Below are 13620 nucleotides of genomic sequence, written 5' to 3'. Positions count from 1 at the left end.
TCAGAGATGCAGAAAGTAGGGCAGGAGATAGATGATGAGACATTTGCCCAAATAATGTGGTCACTTGCTGTTAGGTTATTAACTAAGTTCTTACTCATGGAACCGGTTATAAAGCTGAAGTACAGTGGAGTGAGAAAGCACGTGCTCAAGCACAATAATCTGTTAAGAACAGATATCCCTACAAACAGGCTGACTTACAGCTTGCCTTACCTTTTCATCTGATATTGTTACTGGTGGGCAGATATCTTAAATGAATTGAATGAATTCATTTTAGTCTGGTGTTAAGACTGGTTGTAGACTGTGGAAGTGATAGTGAAGGGTGGAAAAAAAAATATTTGTCTGCAGTTGTAGCAAACCAAACCATTTCATGTTCTTCCACTGCATATTTTGAAGTGAAAACCTCTTTGTTTTCTGTGTCTCTTGTCAAAAATACGAAGCTTTAGTATGTCAGTGCAGTCTATTCAAATGGAAAGAACCATTTAGATATTTTTTTTTCCTTTAGAGCCTCATCTTTTTCCAGTGCTGTAGCTGTTCCCCCTGGCAAGTTCCAGCTACATTCAAAATATTTAAATAAGATGGTCTGATAAAGTTGCCTGGTCTCTTAGGTTTTTACTTATTTAGAGGAAGAAATGTTTAAATGGTATTTAGAAGAAATAATTACACAGGGAGTGCAAAATATACTTCTTACTGGCTTTTCTTCCCTCCCTCCAACCTGTTTTCTTGCTATGGGTCAGGACTTAACAGCTCTCAAGAGTGTCTGGCTGAATAGTGGCAGGCTTCTAAATCTCAAATCAAGTGCTCTTCAAAGCACCTTACTTCTCTGGAGATAAAAACTTGAGGCAGGTTTTTTCTATCTGGCCTATTCATCAAGTATAATCTACTGAATTGTTGACATTTCTAAACACTAAAGGGATTTTAAAGATCTTATTGCTCTAAAGAGACTTACTTGTACTACAGAATAAAGAAGTGAAATGAAAAAAAAAAAAATACTGACACATGAAAAGTACAAAACTAAATAACTGCTAGAAACAGCTGAAAGCAAATAGCTGTAATTTGGCATATAATTTCTATACAAAACACATTTTTGATGTAGGAATCTTCTCAAATGTTCAGCCCTGCCCCTAACTTTCAGATAAATAGTAATGTTTATTTTAATCAAAATTAGTCACAAAAGTCTTGCATTTAATGTGATACCAGTTTCTGTCATTCATATTTAATATATTTATTTCCATTTACACTGAGACCTACCGTCTGAAACAAAGTTGTTTAAGAAGAAATTAGCATGACCTGTCTTCTAACCTTTCCCCAGCAACTTGTTATTCTGTGCTTAAAGTTCCTTTAAAGCACTGGTTTCCCAAAGGATAGGCAACACTTCACCAATGCAATTTTTGTATTTTTTTTTTAATAAGTAATACCAATCACCAAATAAAAATATGCCACTGTGCATTTTCATACCAGCACAGGTTAATCCAATATTACAGATATTAAATTACACCTCGGGGATTTCTGAAGTCTGGAGATTATTTGGCAGTAACACCACAAAAGGCATTATTAGCTGGAGTTTTAAACTGTAGCCCTCATGAGTCATGGGGTAGTAACACTGAAGAAATATTAAAATAAGAATTACATAATGTTCGTATCCTTACCTAGGAGTTAAGGGAACTGAACATGCTTCCTAGATCAGTGTCAGTTTTTAGGATGAGAAGACAGTGATAGCAGAAATACCTTTTTTTGTTGTTTTCTCCCCTCTTCTGGCCTGCTTTTTGCCTTACCATGAAGTGTCTGACAGTGGCATTTGCCATTGCAGAGCTGAAGTTTCTAGCTTGTGAAAAGCTGCTAACATAAACAAACCAGTCATCTGTTTAGCAGCCTTGGTTTGTAAATCCACAGAATTTTGTAAACCAGCAGAGCATCCATCTATCTAAATGATACTTGCCTTTAAAACACAGATTACTAGCAAAAGTTTGCACTTCCACAGCCCTTTTTCATTTCCCTAGCACTGTTTTAAAGTGATTGAATAATCTGTTTCTCCTCCACACATAATAATCCTGCGTGGAGGCAGACTCAGAAAATACCTGTGGCAAGGAAGAACTTGCCCATGCATGAAAAGCAAAATAATAATAATAATTTAAAAAAAAAAAAAAAAGGATAAAAAGCTCCAGAAAAATTAGTCCGCTTTAAAAAGCTATTAAATTGTTCCTATCCCTGAAGCTTTACAAATGTGCTAATTGTCATGCTCTGGTCATGTAATGTGTTTCTGCACGAAGTTTCAGCACTTTCCTGTTGCCTGAGCCCTCGTGCCATCTGTGGGAGGGACTGGTGGGGCTGTGTGTAATGAATCTTCCCTTTGGGCAGCACATGCTTCAGGTCTGAACGCCCAGAAATGCTTCACAGATGTGCTGGACTGCCTAGCAATGGAAATTTTCTGATTCTAGCTGACCTAAAAAAGTAAATAGACTACAGAGCATAGGGCTACTCCCAGTAAACAACAATAACACCCCCCCCTTCCCAGCTAACATTTACATTTTGCCCCCTCTTCACACTCCTTCTTCATAACCAGTGGCTTGCCAAACCTGTGACACTGGTCTCTTGGAACAGAGGCGTTCAGGGCCATGTTGTAGGGGTGGTTTGCGCTGTGCAGTGAAATGTAAAACAGCCCAGCTCACGCTGTCTCGGTGCCTTGTAGAGCAGAGTGCACGTCTGGGAGCGATTCTGTGCGTCAGCACATCAGCCTCATCAGGAGCTCCTCTGCAGTGGTGAGCAGTGTGTGCATTTGGGTGTGCTGTGCTGGTGTTTGCACACGCAGCTTCTGCCACTGATGAGCAGGAGGGAGTCAGCACAGTCAGTGTGCACTGCATCTCCAAAAACAGCTGGGGCAGCATCCGGGCAGCCCACAGCCTGGGCCAGAGCCCCTGAGCTGCCTTCCTTAGGAGAGCACTTCATGGGAGCTGCAGGCAGTAAACACTGGAAACCCATGGAAGCTTGTAGGCAGTGTGTATTTTAGCAGTAGCTGGCAGAACTGTTCAATTCAGAAATCTGTTTGCATTCCTGTTGTCTCTATTTTGGCAAACCAGTCAATGAAATGCACTTGTAACAGAGACTTGCCAGTGTGAGTTACCTGTCCTGGAGCAGAACCTTTCTGTGAAGTGTTGAAATCTGTCTGGACAATTCTACCAAGAGGCAGAGTGCACTCCATCAGTTACTCAGTGCACTTGCACACCCCTGGTAATGGTTTTTAATTGGGGGTATTAATGAGTGTTCTGAAATGTGACAGGAACTGAGACAGAAGCCTGGCAAATTACAGTGAACTTTAACAGATAGTTTTGGATGCAAACTCAAATATTTGTTTAGCTTTTTCAATTTAGCTGAAATTTTAGAGGGTGGCAATAACACTGTAATCCTAGAACAGATGCTTCTGCTCTGAATGTTATTTCTCCCTCCTCCTCACTTTCACAGCCTTTGTTTGTACACACAGTGCCTTGAACACTTCTCAAGCTTCCCAGTAGAGAGACTCAAGTTGTTGTAGAGCATCCTGGGCATCACCAGCGACTCTGGAACGTTTCCACTGAGCCATCTGTGGTTTGGTATGAAATCTGTACTCCGTGGCATGTTGCAATGTCATTCAAAGGAAGAGTAGGCAGAGCAAAGGCACTGACTCAATGAGAAGCTTCATGTAGGGCTGAATTCCTCCCCTTGACCTTTTCCACTCCACGTTAAGAATTTAGTTTAAGCTAGTCACTCAGGTTTCCTGAATAACCAGCAGATATGGACAAGCACTTGCAGGGATGGTTCATCTCCTCCTAAGTGTATAATATAGGTTAGACTGAAGGGCTGACTTGCAGACAGCTGCAATTAGGTTGAATGAATCCGTCAGGGAAGAGAATGTGACATTACCATCAGCATCCACCCGGACTGTCCTGAGAGCCCTGGAATTACTCAGACTTGCATCACGGGTGCCACACTCCTCTTTACGTAAGCTCAGGGAGGAGAAACTCAGCAAAAAGAACAGATCCACAGGAGGAATGTTATTCTCCTTGCTTTGGACATAGAGGATAACATCAGACTCGTGAGCTGCTCTTTGAATTTAGAACAGTGTTTCCCTTTAGGATTTAGGCAGTGTCTCCCAATCTCAACTGTAACACACCTAGATTAATATATCTCTTCCTGCCCTCCATCTTTCAGCCCTTTATCACCTGATTTCTTACCCTATGTCTGTTCTCTTTCACTCATCTTTCTAAGCAATATTTTTTCAGTTGGGACAAAAAAAAAAAAAAAAAAAAAGCTTTAGGAGTAATACAGTATTTATATCCTGACATTTTTCCTTCTGCATGGATATTTTGTCTCTCACTTCTTCCTTTTTACCCATTTTGTGTATTCAGACTGTAAACTCTTCAGGGTCTTTCAACATGAGCATGGTAAGAGCTGTATCAGTATTACAGTAGTGTGCTGTGTCAGTATTTATCCAACTCTGTGTAAGATTACCATGTATTTCTCTAAACTTTGGATCAGACAAGCAGTTGAACATCTGTAGTCTTTGGGCAGCCTATAACCATCACTGATGGATCCAGCCCCCTGCATAACACAGGGAGCTTCTTCATTATCCAGAGACTACAGCCATGACATAAAGCAGGGCTACACTGGGAATTCTCAGGCATCAGAGGAGGTAAATCTTCCTGGTATTTTTATCTTTCACTTGTGTCCCTTCACATCGTCTTTAACATGTTGGAGTTTTTCTTTGGAATGAGTTAGTTTGGACAGTTGTCCATACTTTGCTGTCACTAAAAGGAGTGATTTGTGCTGCTCATACAAAAACCCCACTCACCTCTACTCACATCTGACTGGAACTTCTTCAGCCATCCAAAATACCCTAGGGATTCATTTCACACAGACATGTACAGAATTGAATTGTAGTGGCACAAACAGATATCTCTGAAAGATTTTTCACTTCATAACAGCCAGTGTTATAAAACTAAGCTTTGAATTCAGGCTCAGCAGTACAGATTTGTGGTCAGAAAACAGAAACAGCACCATGTGGCACATCCAAACAAATCGGCACAGTTTGAATTGAATTCTCCTGGATATTATCATATCCCTTCCATAAAGCAGATACACTGGAAAGCTGCATGGAAGAAGCACATATTAAGATTCATTGTTCTGAAAGGTAAAATGGCTTTTTGCAAAATCTATCACAAAAGGAAATACATTTATTAATAGTTCTTAATTTTGCCAGGTGTCTTTGAAGGTGCTGTTTGAATAATCTCTTTGTACTACTGGAAACCCACAACAAAACATCAGTGTCCTGTGAATGAGGTGATAGAATTGCCCTGGTTTTGTTTGATTTTACACTCTCTTAAGTGATGAAAAATAAGAGTTTTAGAATTATATTCTAATAGTTTCAGTATTATCATCCATCCTTTAGCAGACAGAGATATAAAGGTAGAAGTATATTCATCAGCTATTCATAGTGGAAGCCTTCTCTGAACACCTGATGTTGACAATAGTTATTTTTCATGGCTTAGATTATGCTTCAACCTAAAAAAAAAAGAAAATAAATAGAACATGCATATGGTAGATGTGCTTATTTTAACATGGGTTGATTAAGTTGTGATTTGTTAGAAGTAAGTCACAGTTACAGCAAAAGTAGAAAGTTTTAGAATGCTCTTTTTAGAAAGTCAAGTCTTTTGTATTTGTAGCCAGTTTAGGAAATGTATCCATTGCTGTGATCTACACATGGTAATGGAGCATCTGTGAATACAAAAGAACAAGAAGAAACTGAGTTTGTGTCCCTTAAACAGAAAAATAGTTGCCAAATATTTTATCTCCTGGATTTGTTAAAATACTGAGAAAACTGTAACATGAGTGGGAACATAAGAGATTCATAGTAAATGAGCTTCAAAATAGTTCATCTAAGACCAAAACATGATTATGGGAGAACAGTTTGGGGCCAATCCCTCCACAAGATAAATACAGTCAATTGTGAGACGCTGTCATTATTTGTGAACCGAATTTCGTGGCTATCGTATGATTTGTGCCTGACACAGGTCTAGGCCAGTTGGAATGACTTTTCTGTTTCTTCCTGAGGTAGTGAACTTACATTAACTCAGAAGCGTTTTTGGGGGTTTTCTGGCGTTAATAAAAATTTTCGTTACTTTTCACAGCGATATTTTTGTGCGCAAGTTGTTACGAAGTTATGGCAACGTAACTTTGATGTGTCTCTCCAGTAGACTACATGTCAAATAAAAGATAATTCATTTCATCACAATACACATATCAGGGGTCTCCTCAGCTGGCGAGCTCGGCGAGAGAAGAAGCCAGAGCTTGCAGTAACCTCCATGACTGTTCCCGTTCTGCCTTGTGTGGGCTTTATGGAATGGCCAGGGTTCTGCTTCAAAGAGAAGTAAGTAGGATATAAAGCTCCCCAGCTAAGAGTCTGCATCTTTCATTTTCCCAGCATTCCTAAAATTCTTCTCCCCACCCCCCCTCTTCCCCCTCAACCAAATCCCTTCGGCTTTGGTGACTTCAGTCTTCATGGAGTTGTAGCAAATGGAAGTAGAAGGGATCTAGAGAGGTCATTAACCCATCTCCCTGCCCCAAGGCAGGGCTGCAGCCATAGTAGACTAATAAGCTCTCTTTTTTTTTTTTTTTTGGCCAAAGATCCAAATAAATGAATTGTAAAGATTATTTTTTTTTTAATTAAGTTTAATTTTGGGAAGTTTGGGCTCAGTTGATAAAGCTTCATGTAACTGTTAACACTCACAAGGTTGACTTCACTGAAATTACTTTAATATGAATCAAATTAAGAAACAAACTACCACCTCATTTTTAATGAGATTCAGTGATTTTACATCTCTCACATTATTATGTGTTTGTTTGCTAAAGTATTACACTTATAATAGCTATGAAAATATAATAATGATTTTGCAGTAATATGCAGAGTTACTTGTGGTTTAGATTTTTGCAAATATATGTATATCTGCTTATCATACTGTTGCTAAAAAATTTTATATTCCTTATTGCTTAAAGCAATTTACAGAATGTGTGATTTTAGCGGCCCTCAATTAATTTTATGAAATTGTGCTGTATCTCGAGTGTCTTCCACCTCAATTATTTCTGCGTATTTTAGCCTGTGTAAAAACAGTCTGTACAGACACACAGTAATTTTTGGATTGATTGGTTTTTATACTGTGTGAGTGTAATATTGGATCTCACCAGTTGCCTTGTTTAACCTGTCACTGGTTACTTAAGTTCAGTCATATGATTTTTACTTTATTTTCAGTTCCTCTTGTAGTCACTTAAAGCCTGTGTACTGTTTCTGTGCATTTTGTAACTGAAGTATAATCAACATCAGAGGAGGCTTTTAGGAAAACTGCTGGTCAGTGCTCTTAACACTGAAGAGAAGAAAAGACATTTGAAAACCTGGAGGGTTTGTAATAAACCTCTGAAACAGTCCCCTTGATACAGTAAGATACACTGGCAAAAGCACTTTCTGGTATTTTTGTATGCTAGGATTTAAAAAACCAAACTGCACCCCAACCAAAAGTAGCAGCCCACTGGAAGTTCCTAGGGCAGCCATGGTATGGCTCTTTACATCCCAGTCTTGCGTGGCAGACCCGTGTCAGGAAACCATCAGCGCTGTGTTTGGTGCTCTGTGCTGGGACTGCACTCCCTGATTGCCCCGTGTCCCTCCCGACCTGTCCTTTTGCATTGTCTTGCCTTCCACTTCTGCCTTCTTTTTTTCTCCCCCCCCTCATTGAGAACAAATAAAGTAATTAGAAGTTTTCTTCAGGCAGAGGGAGGAGCAGAGGAGAAGTATGTAATAAGTTTTGTCTAAACTGTTTTCCTTTGGTAATGCATGCCCTAAAGCTGTGTGCTTAGCTGGGTTCAGTGTAATTGTTCCTATCCTGCAAAGCCTTTCCGGGCTGCCCCAAACAGAGCACCAGCACTCACGTCGTGCCCCTTCCCTGCCTGTGCCTTGCTCCATAAGAACCTTCTTCTATGGCCAGTTATTTCTTCACTGAGTGAATGAAACTTGGAGTCTGATTCTGAAGATCCTGGGTTTAAACCTTTCTGGCAGCCTCCGTGGGTGAAAATAGTGTGGTGATCATGTAATTAAACACACTGTAATAGTGCAGATACACAATCAACTTTGCACAGAGGAAGTTTACTCCAGCGTTCCCTAGTTTTTACACTGGCAAACTTTACCTTTCTTTGATACATTCTTTAAGAAGTTATCACAGGGAGGGTAATTGCAGGATCCTATTTCAACTTGTGTGTCTACTTTTGCCACATTATGGCCATTTTACCTGAAAACCCTGTTGCCCTGCCAGCTTTCTCTTGGCTACAGTGTGTTTATACACACACTGGAATATTGTAGTGAAAACCTTAAATTGCTTAAAAGAACAAATGAAAATGTACAGTTTTGTGTCTGGCATTTATACTTGGGTTTTTGCTGCCCTGCGAAAACCCACCCGTTTGGCCCAGGCACACTCAGTGCTTCCTTTTCAGCTTGACAGGGAAGACGAGGAGTTGAGGGTGGAGGCAAGGAAGGGTGGGCTGGTGCTGAGTTTGGACCTGGGCATTAGGAACAGGAGCAGTGGATGGAGCAGGGGCAGAAACAGGCAGGAGAAACCCAAGAATGGCAGGAGCGAGAATGAAGAGCTGAATGGAAGCAGAAAGCTGAGGCTGGGGCAGAGTCTGAGGGGTGCAGAGAACCAAAGAAGAGACATTTTTGTCATGGAAACCAGCTGTGGGATGGGAGGCCTGGACAAGAAGGATTGGGATTGCTGAAGTGAGCAAAATCAGCCTGATTCTTATCAGACTGATAAGAGAAAGAGGGGTCGAAAGGGATGGAGGTCACAGCCTCAGAAATAGCAGAGAAATCTGTCCAGCAGAAAACATTTTGCCCTTAACTGGGACTTTAAATGGGATTGTTTCTCTGCAGTCAGCAAATATCTGTGAAAATGTCTGATCATTCTGTGGTGCTGTTGTTCAAAAAGGATCACAGCCTATTCATGCTATCACTGCCTTAGTTCAAGGGACCACAATGTCCCCACTGGTGCCTAAAATAAAGGCCTGGTTTTTATAGCCTGTGGATGTCTCTAAAATGCCATGCAAAGAATTTCCCGTTTGTTTGAGGTTTAAAATTTAGAACATTTTTAATGGTGCTAAAATATTTATTAGTATTAATATTTTCAGCTCTGTATTTGTTTTTAATCTGCACACAGAAGATGCAGGGAATGGTATTTTGAAAAAGCTTTTCAGGCTTTATTCAGAAGTAGCATGTGTGTGTCCAATGATTCAGATCTTAATGGCAGGATAATATTCAGTTGTTTTCAAAGGACTCTAAGAGTTGTTTACTGTTCAGAGTATGTCTGATCTGAGAATGAGTGTGGTATGTGCAGTGCAATATCCTTCCTGGAGAACCAGCAATTTGTTATAATGTTTGAAAATTGGGATTATAGAGAGGGCAAGGATTGCAGGAGGGATGGTCTTGTAATTAAGTCAATTGAAGGATATCATGGAAGGTGTGATGTGTCTCTGCCAATACCACTGAGCTTCTGAGTGATCATGTTGCTTCAACCCACCATTTTTATTTCTATACCCTTATTTTGTGTCTCCAGCTTTCTGAGTGCCTGACTTGGAGTTCTTGAAGAAATACTAAGCACTAACAACTGCAAATGAAGTTAGCATTTTATCGTGTGAAATGCTGTAAAATGCTAAACATTCTGGAAAAGCAAGTCCTAAATGCCTCAGATTGTGTTTCTGAAATTAGTAGATACCTTTTGCCATGTGTTTTATGTGCCTCAATTCCCTGTCTCTAAAATGGAGGTAACTTTTCTGCCTTCTCTCACAAGAATATTAGGAAAATAACACAGTTGGTATTTGTGAAGCATTCAAGTGCTGTATACTGACATGTGCTATTGAAAAGCCATTCTGTCTTCAGAACGAGGTTTGAATAGTGTACAATAAATATGTCAGAAAAGTTCAGAGTAAACAGTGACAAGAAAATAAAATACTGAATAGCCAGTCACTAAATGAGCAGTGTGCATCCTCTTCAGTGAATAAGATGGGGGAAGAAGAGTATATGCCTGTATAATGAAATACTGCATCGTAGCAAATATATCTCTAAAAGCCCAATTCAGTTCCAAGATCCAATCTGAGAATCTTTATAATTTTTTACTTTTCCTACCTATAAGTCTTTGGAAATTTATAAATATTCTTCTGTCTGTTTTCTGTTTATAATGTATGTCAGCAAGTGAACACAACATCGACCAAATGACTGTGTAAACATAAAAGATTTCTTTTCTTTTGACCACACTTTCAAGCCCAGGCCAGCGTGGCAGGGTTTGCAGTTGTTCCCTGTCTGTGATATTAGTCAGTCCCTGTGTAAGATGAGTTTGCTGAGTCTCAGTTCTGTTTGCTCATCATCACCTTGCTCTGAATCCACGTGGCAGACTTGGCAAAAGGGTCAGTAGTTGCAGGAGGAGGACGGCATTGCTACGTGTTCCCTAGAGGAAGCCGCCTCCTGGTGAGGGCAGAGAGATGTTTGCAGGGAGTGGGAGAAGGTTGGATTAGTTCACTTGTCTCTCCGCCTATACCCTGATAAGCAGAGCACTGTACACTTTTTTTTTGATTTCTTTTTGGAAAGAAAATGCGATTGAAAGATCTGCCAAGTGCTCCCCTGTCCTTCCCAGCTTCTCCCCCTCCTTCGTTTTCAGTGGTTCCAGCCCCCTCTCCCACAATCCAAGCCCTGCATTGGCTCTTCCCAGCAAACGTTTTTTCCCAGCAGCCAGACAAGGCAGGCTCGTGCCCCGGTTCGTGTTGTGTCGATGCAGAGATGAGGCATCGTGGGCTGCAGTTCACATCCACTGCCATGCTTAGCCTTCCTCGGAACAGGGAGAGGACTGAGGGTGAAGGATCCTGTACCACAGCTCTGATTTAGCTCACTGAAGTGTCAGAGCTGCACACTCACTAGGTGGTGTATCTGGGGAGCGGGTTTTGGTGTGTAAATTGTGCTTCAGAGGCAGAGTGCTGTAAATAAATGCACACATTCCTCCTATTGCAACACTAAGATATCATCTCACCCTGGACTCGGGCTTCCCTGCTTCTCACACCACTTTATGCACTTCCTTCCCTTGGAGAAGACATCAAGCCAGCACACATTCTTCTCCCAAGTGCTGCCCACAAACCAGGAGTGGTAAGAAGCACTTGAGAGCATCTCTCAAGTTATGCCCAATTGCACAGTCTCAAAGCCAGCGATGAACTGAACAGCTCAGCTCGTTGTAAATACAAAGATGTGTTATGCTTTTTAATTGAATTCTTATCTTATCATACAAAAGTTTCGAAGGGATTGAATGAAAGGCAGCTGTGCTTACGTGTTGTGGTAAAGGCAAAAATGTAGCAAAAGCTGAGGATAAGGATAGTCCACACAGCCATTACTGTTCTCCTGTTCCCTTCAGAAACCTGTGCATTTTAAAAGAACCCCACAGTCTAGCCTTTGCCTACTAAATCTTTCAAGAAATATGCTCCTTCCATGATACCAGTTTCATAAATTATTGCACTGTGCAGAAGAAGCTCAACTGTCTCATCTGACTGGCTTTCAGTGCCTCGCTGCCTCCAAAAGCAAACCAGTAATTAACTAAGTAAAGCCTCAGCTTTACCCTCATTTTCACCTTACTTTACAGAAGCTAAATGGTGATTTCGTGTCCTTTACATATCTACAGTGTAAAATGTCCTCAGAGAGAGGGTAGAAATATTTTTGTCATAGTTGAAAAATAAGGTTTATTATGCAAGGGCCACGTGCTTGTGGACAACCATGTAACCTGTGTCTCTGTTTCCCCGTCTGTAAACTGGATGGAATGTTCCTACAACTCGCCAGGGAGGGCAGGCTTTGATTAACATGTATGATTGCCCTATACATATGCAACTGTATCACTGCTTGTTTTTATTAGCAACTAGCAGTAGAATATGAAGAAGAAACATCTAGCAGAATAATGCTGCAGCCAGGGTGAGCCCTCTCCATCTTTTGACCATCACATAATTTATTTTCAGGCTCTGCCACAAAGTGTGCGTGTTTTGAAAGAAAACTACACTTACACTGTAGCTATAGTAATCAAATTACTTGAGTTAGAGGTGGACAAACAGGCAAAACACTTGTTTTTAAAGGAAGAATGCCCACAGATATAATTAAATATCTCGAGCAAATTTTTATTTTGTTTAGAAAATTTTCGTAAGGGGGAAAAAAATCTCTTCCAATTCACAGAACCCAACGTACTGAAACCAGACAAAACTGTTTCCAGGTCAGCCCAAAAAGAACGTCTGGGAGGTGTTTTATTTGTGCGAGTAAACACCGATCAGTCAGGGAAAAGACTGCATTTTGAGATAAGCTATGAAAAATGAATTCTGCTGCATTTATTTATTTTTTTTTCTCCCTGTTTTTTTCCAATCTCTCTCTCTCCTGTCTCTCTCTCTCCCTCCTGAAAATCTCCTGCCACAGCGGCTGCATTTGCCTCCAGACTTGTCAGACACAGTGAGCCGCGCGAGCAAACAGGATCTGGCAGGATCCGCCAAACTGCTGAGCTCAGGATGTGGTGCGATGGCCATCGGCAAGAAGCACCTGGACTTCTAGTGATTTCTACTTAGCAGTTCCACTCAGATTTATATGACACTCTAATTATGAGTGTTAATGACTTATATAAATATTTTTCTTAATGATTTGACCCAGCAGTCTTTAAAAATACACGTTGTCGTGTGATGCCTTCTTTTTCTTTTTTTTTTTTATCTTTTTGGATTCTGGTTTCTTTGTACTGATTTTGGTCTTGTTTGGATTTTGCTTTTCGGTGAAGCTTCTGTTGTGTTGGGTCCTGCCATTGTTCTGCTCCACTGGAAGCATACAGTATTTTGTTCCTATCCTTAAAATATGAAAATTGCTGTTACCGTTTTCATTTCTGTATTTTTTTACACTAAAAAATAAAGGGATGTTTTTCCCAATAGATTTTTTTATATATAGTTGCATTTAATATTTTGTATGAATAACGAGTTGGATGGTTTATTGAAATAAAGGAGTGAAACTAAGCAATTCATTGTCACGTGTTATTCGGAAAGCAAACTACATAGTTTTAAAAACATTCGTTTTTGTAATTTGAGATACCATTCTTAAATTTCAGGAAACTACATTAGTTTATTGAATATGTAATAATAAATTTAAAATACATAAGATAGTTTTTGTTCTAATGTGCCAGTAATTAAGAATAGTTGTTTTTTAAATCAGAATATATTACAGATAATTACTTTTCCTTATGGTTTACTACATGCATTAAAATGCACTTGAATTGAATTTACTAACCAGAGAGGAAAGAATTGATTTCCTTGTGTAGTTCAAAACAGTAAGCCTAAACAATTGAAGTCAGCACTATGAAATTATGTCAACAGACATAATTCAAGATTGAAATTCAAACCGACAGCTACATTAATGCTGGGAAACCAGAAGAGTGCATTTGAGCTCGGGGAAGGATATCACAGCGTGCTGGTCTAAAGCAGGGCAGAATACACAAGTAATTCAGGCTTCCCCACCCTCAGATATACAATCTGTGAACTTCTAACTGGTTTGTGTGCGTCTCT

At 40.0% G+C, this 13620-nt stretch overlaps 1 protein-coding gene across 1 annotated transcript in view; it reads left to right on the top strand.

Moving 5' to 3' along the window:
- The window catches only part of ELP4 (elongator acetyltransferase complex subunit 4), a 127889-nt gene extending 114830 nt beyond the window's left edge, over positions 1 to 13059 (top strand). The window contains exon 11 of the mRNA XM_050336729.1: positions 12497 to 13059. Within this exon, the coding sequence (XP_050192686.1) occupies positions 12497 to 12642 (146 nt within the window). The 3' untranslated portion in view covers positions 12643 to 13059. The remainder of the gene's footprint in view (positions 1 to 12496) is intronic.
- The last annotated feature ends 561 nt before the right edge of the window (positions 13060 to 13620 follow it).

This window comes from Myiozetetes cayanensis, unplaced genomic scaffold (genome assembly GCF_022539395.1).
Source record: "Myiozetetes cayanensis isolate MyiCay16 unplaced genomic scaffold, myiCay2020 scf6-25, whole genome shotgun sequence".
In the NCBI taxonomy this organism is placed as follows: domain Eukaryota; kingdom Metazoa; phylum Chordata; class Aves; order Passeriformes; family Tyrannidae; genus Myiozetetes; species Myiozetetes cayanensis.
This window is presented reverse-complemented; position numbering and strand designations above follow the sequence as displayed.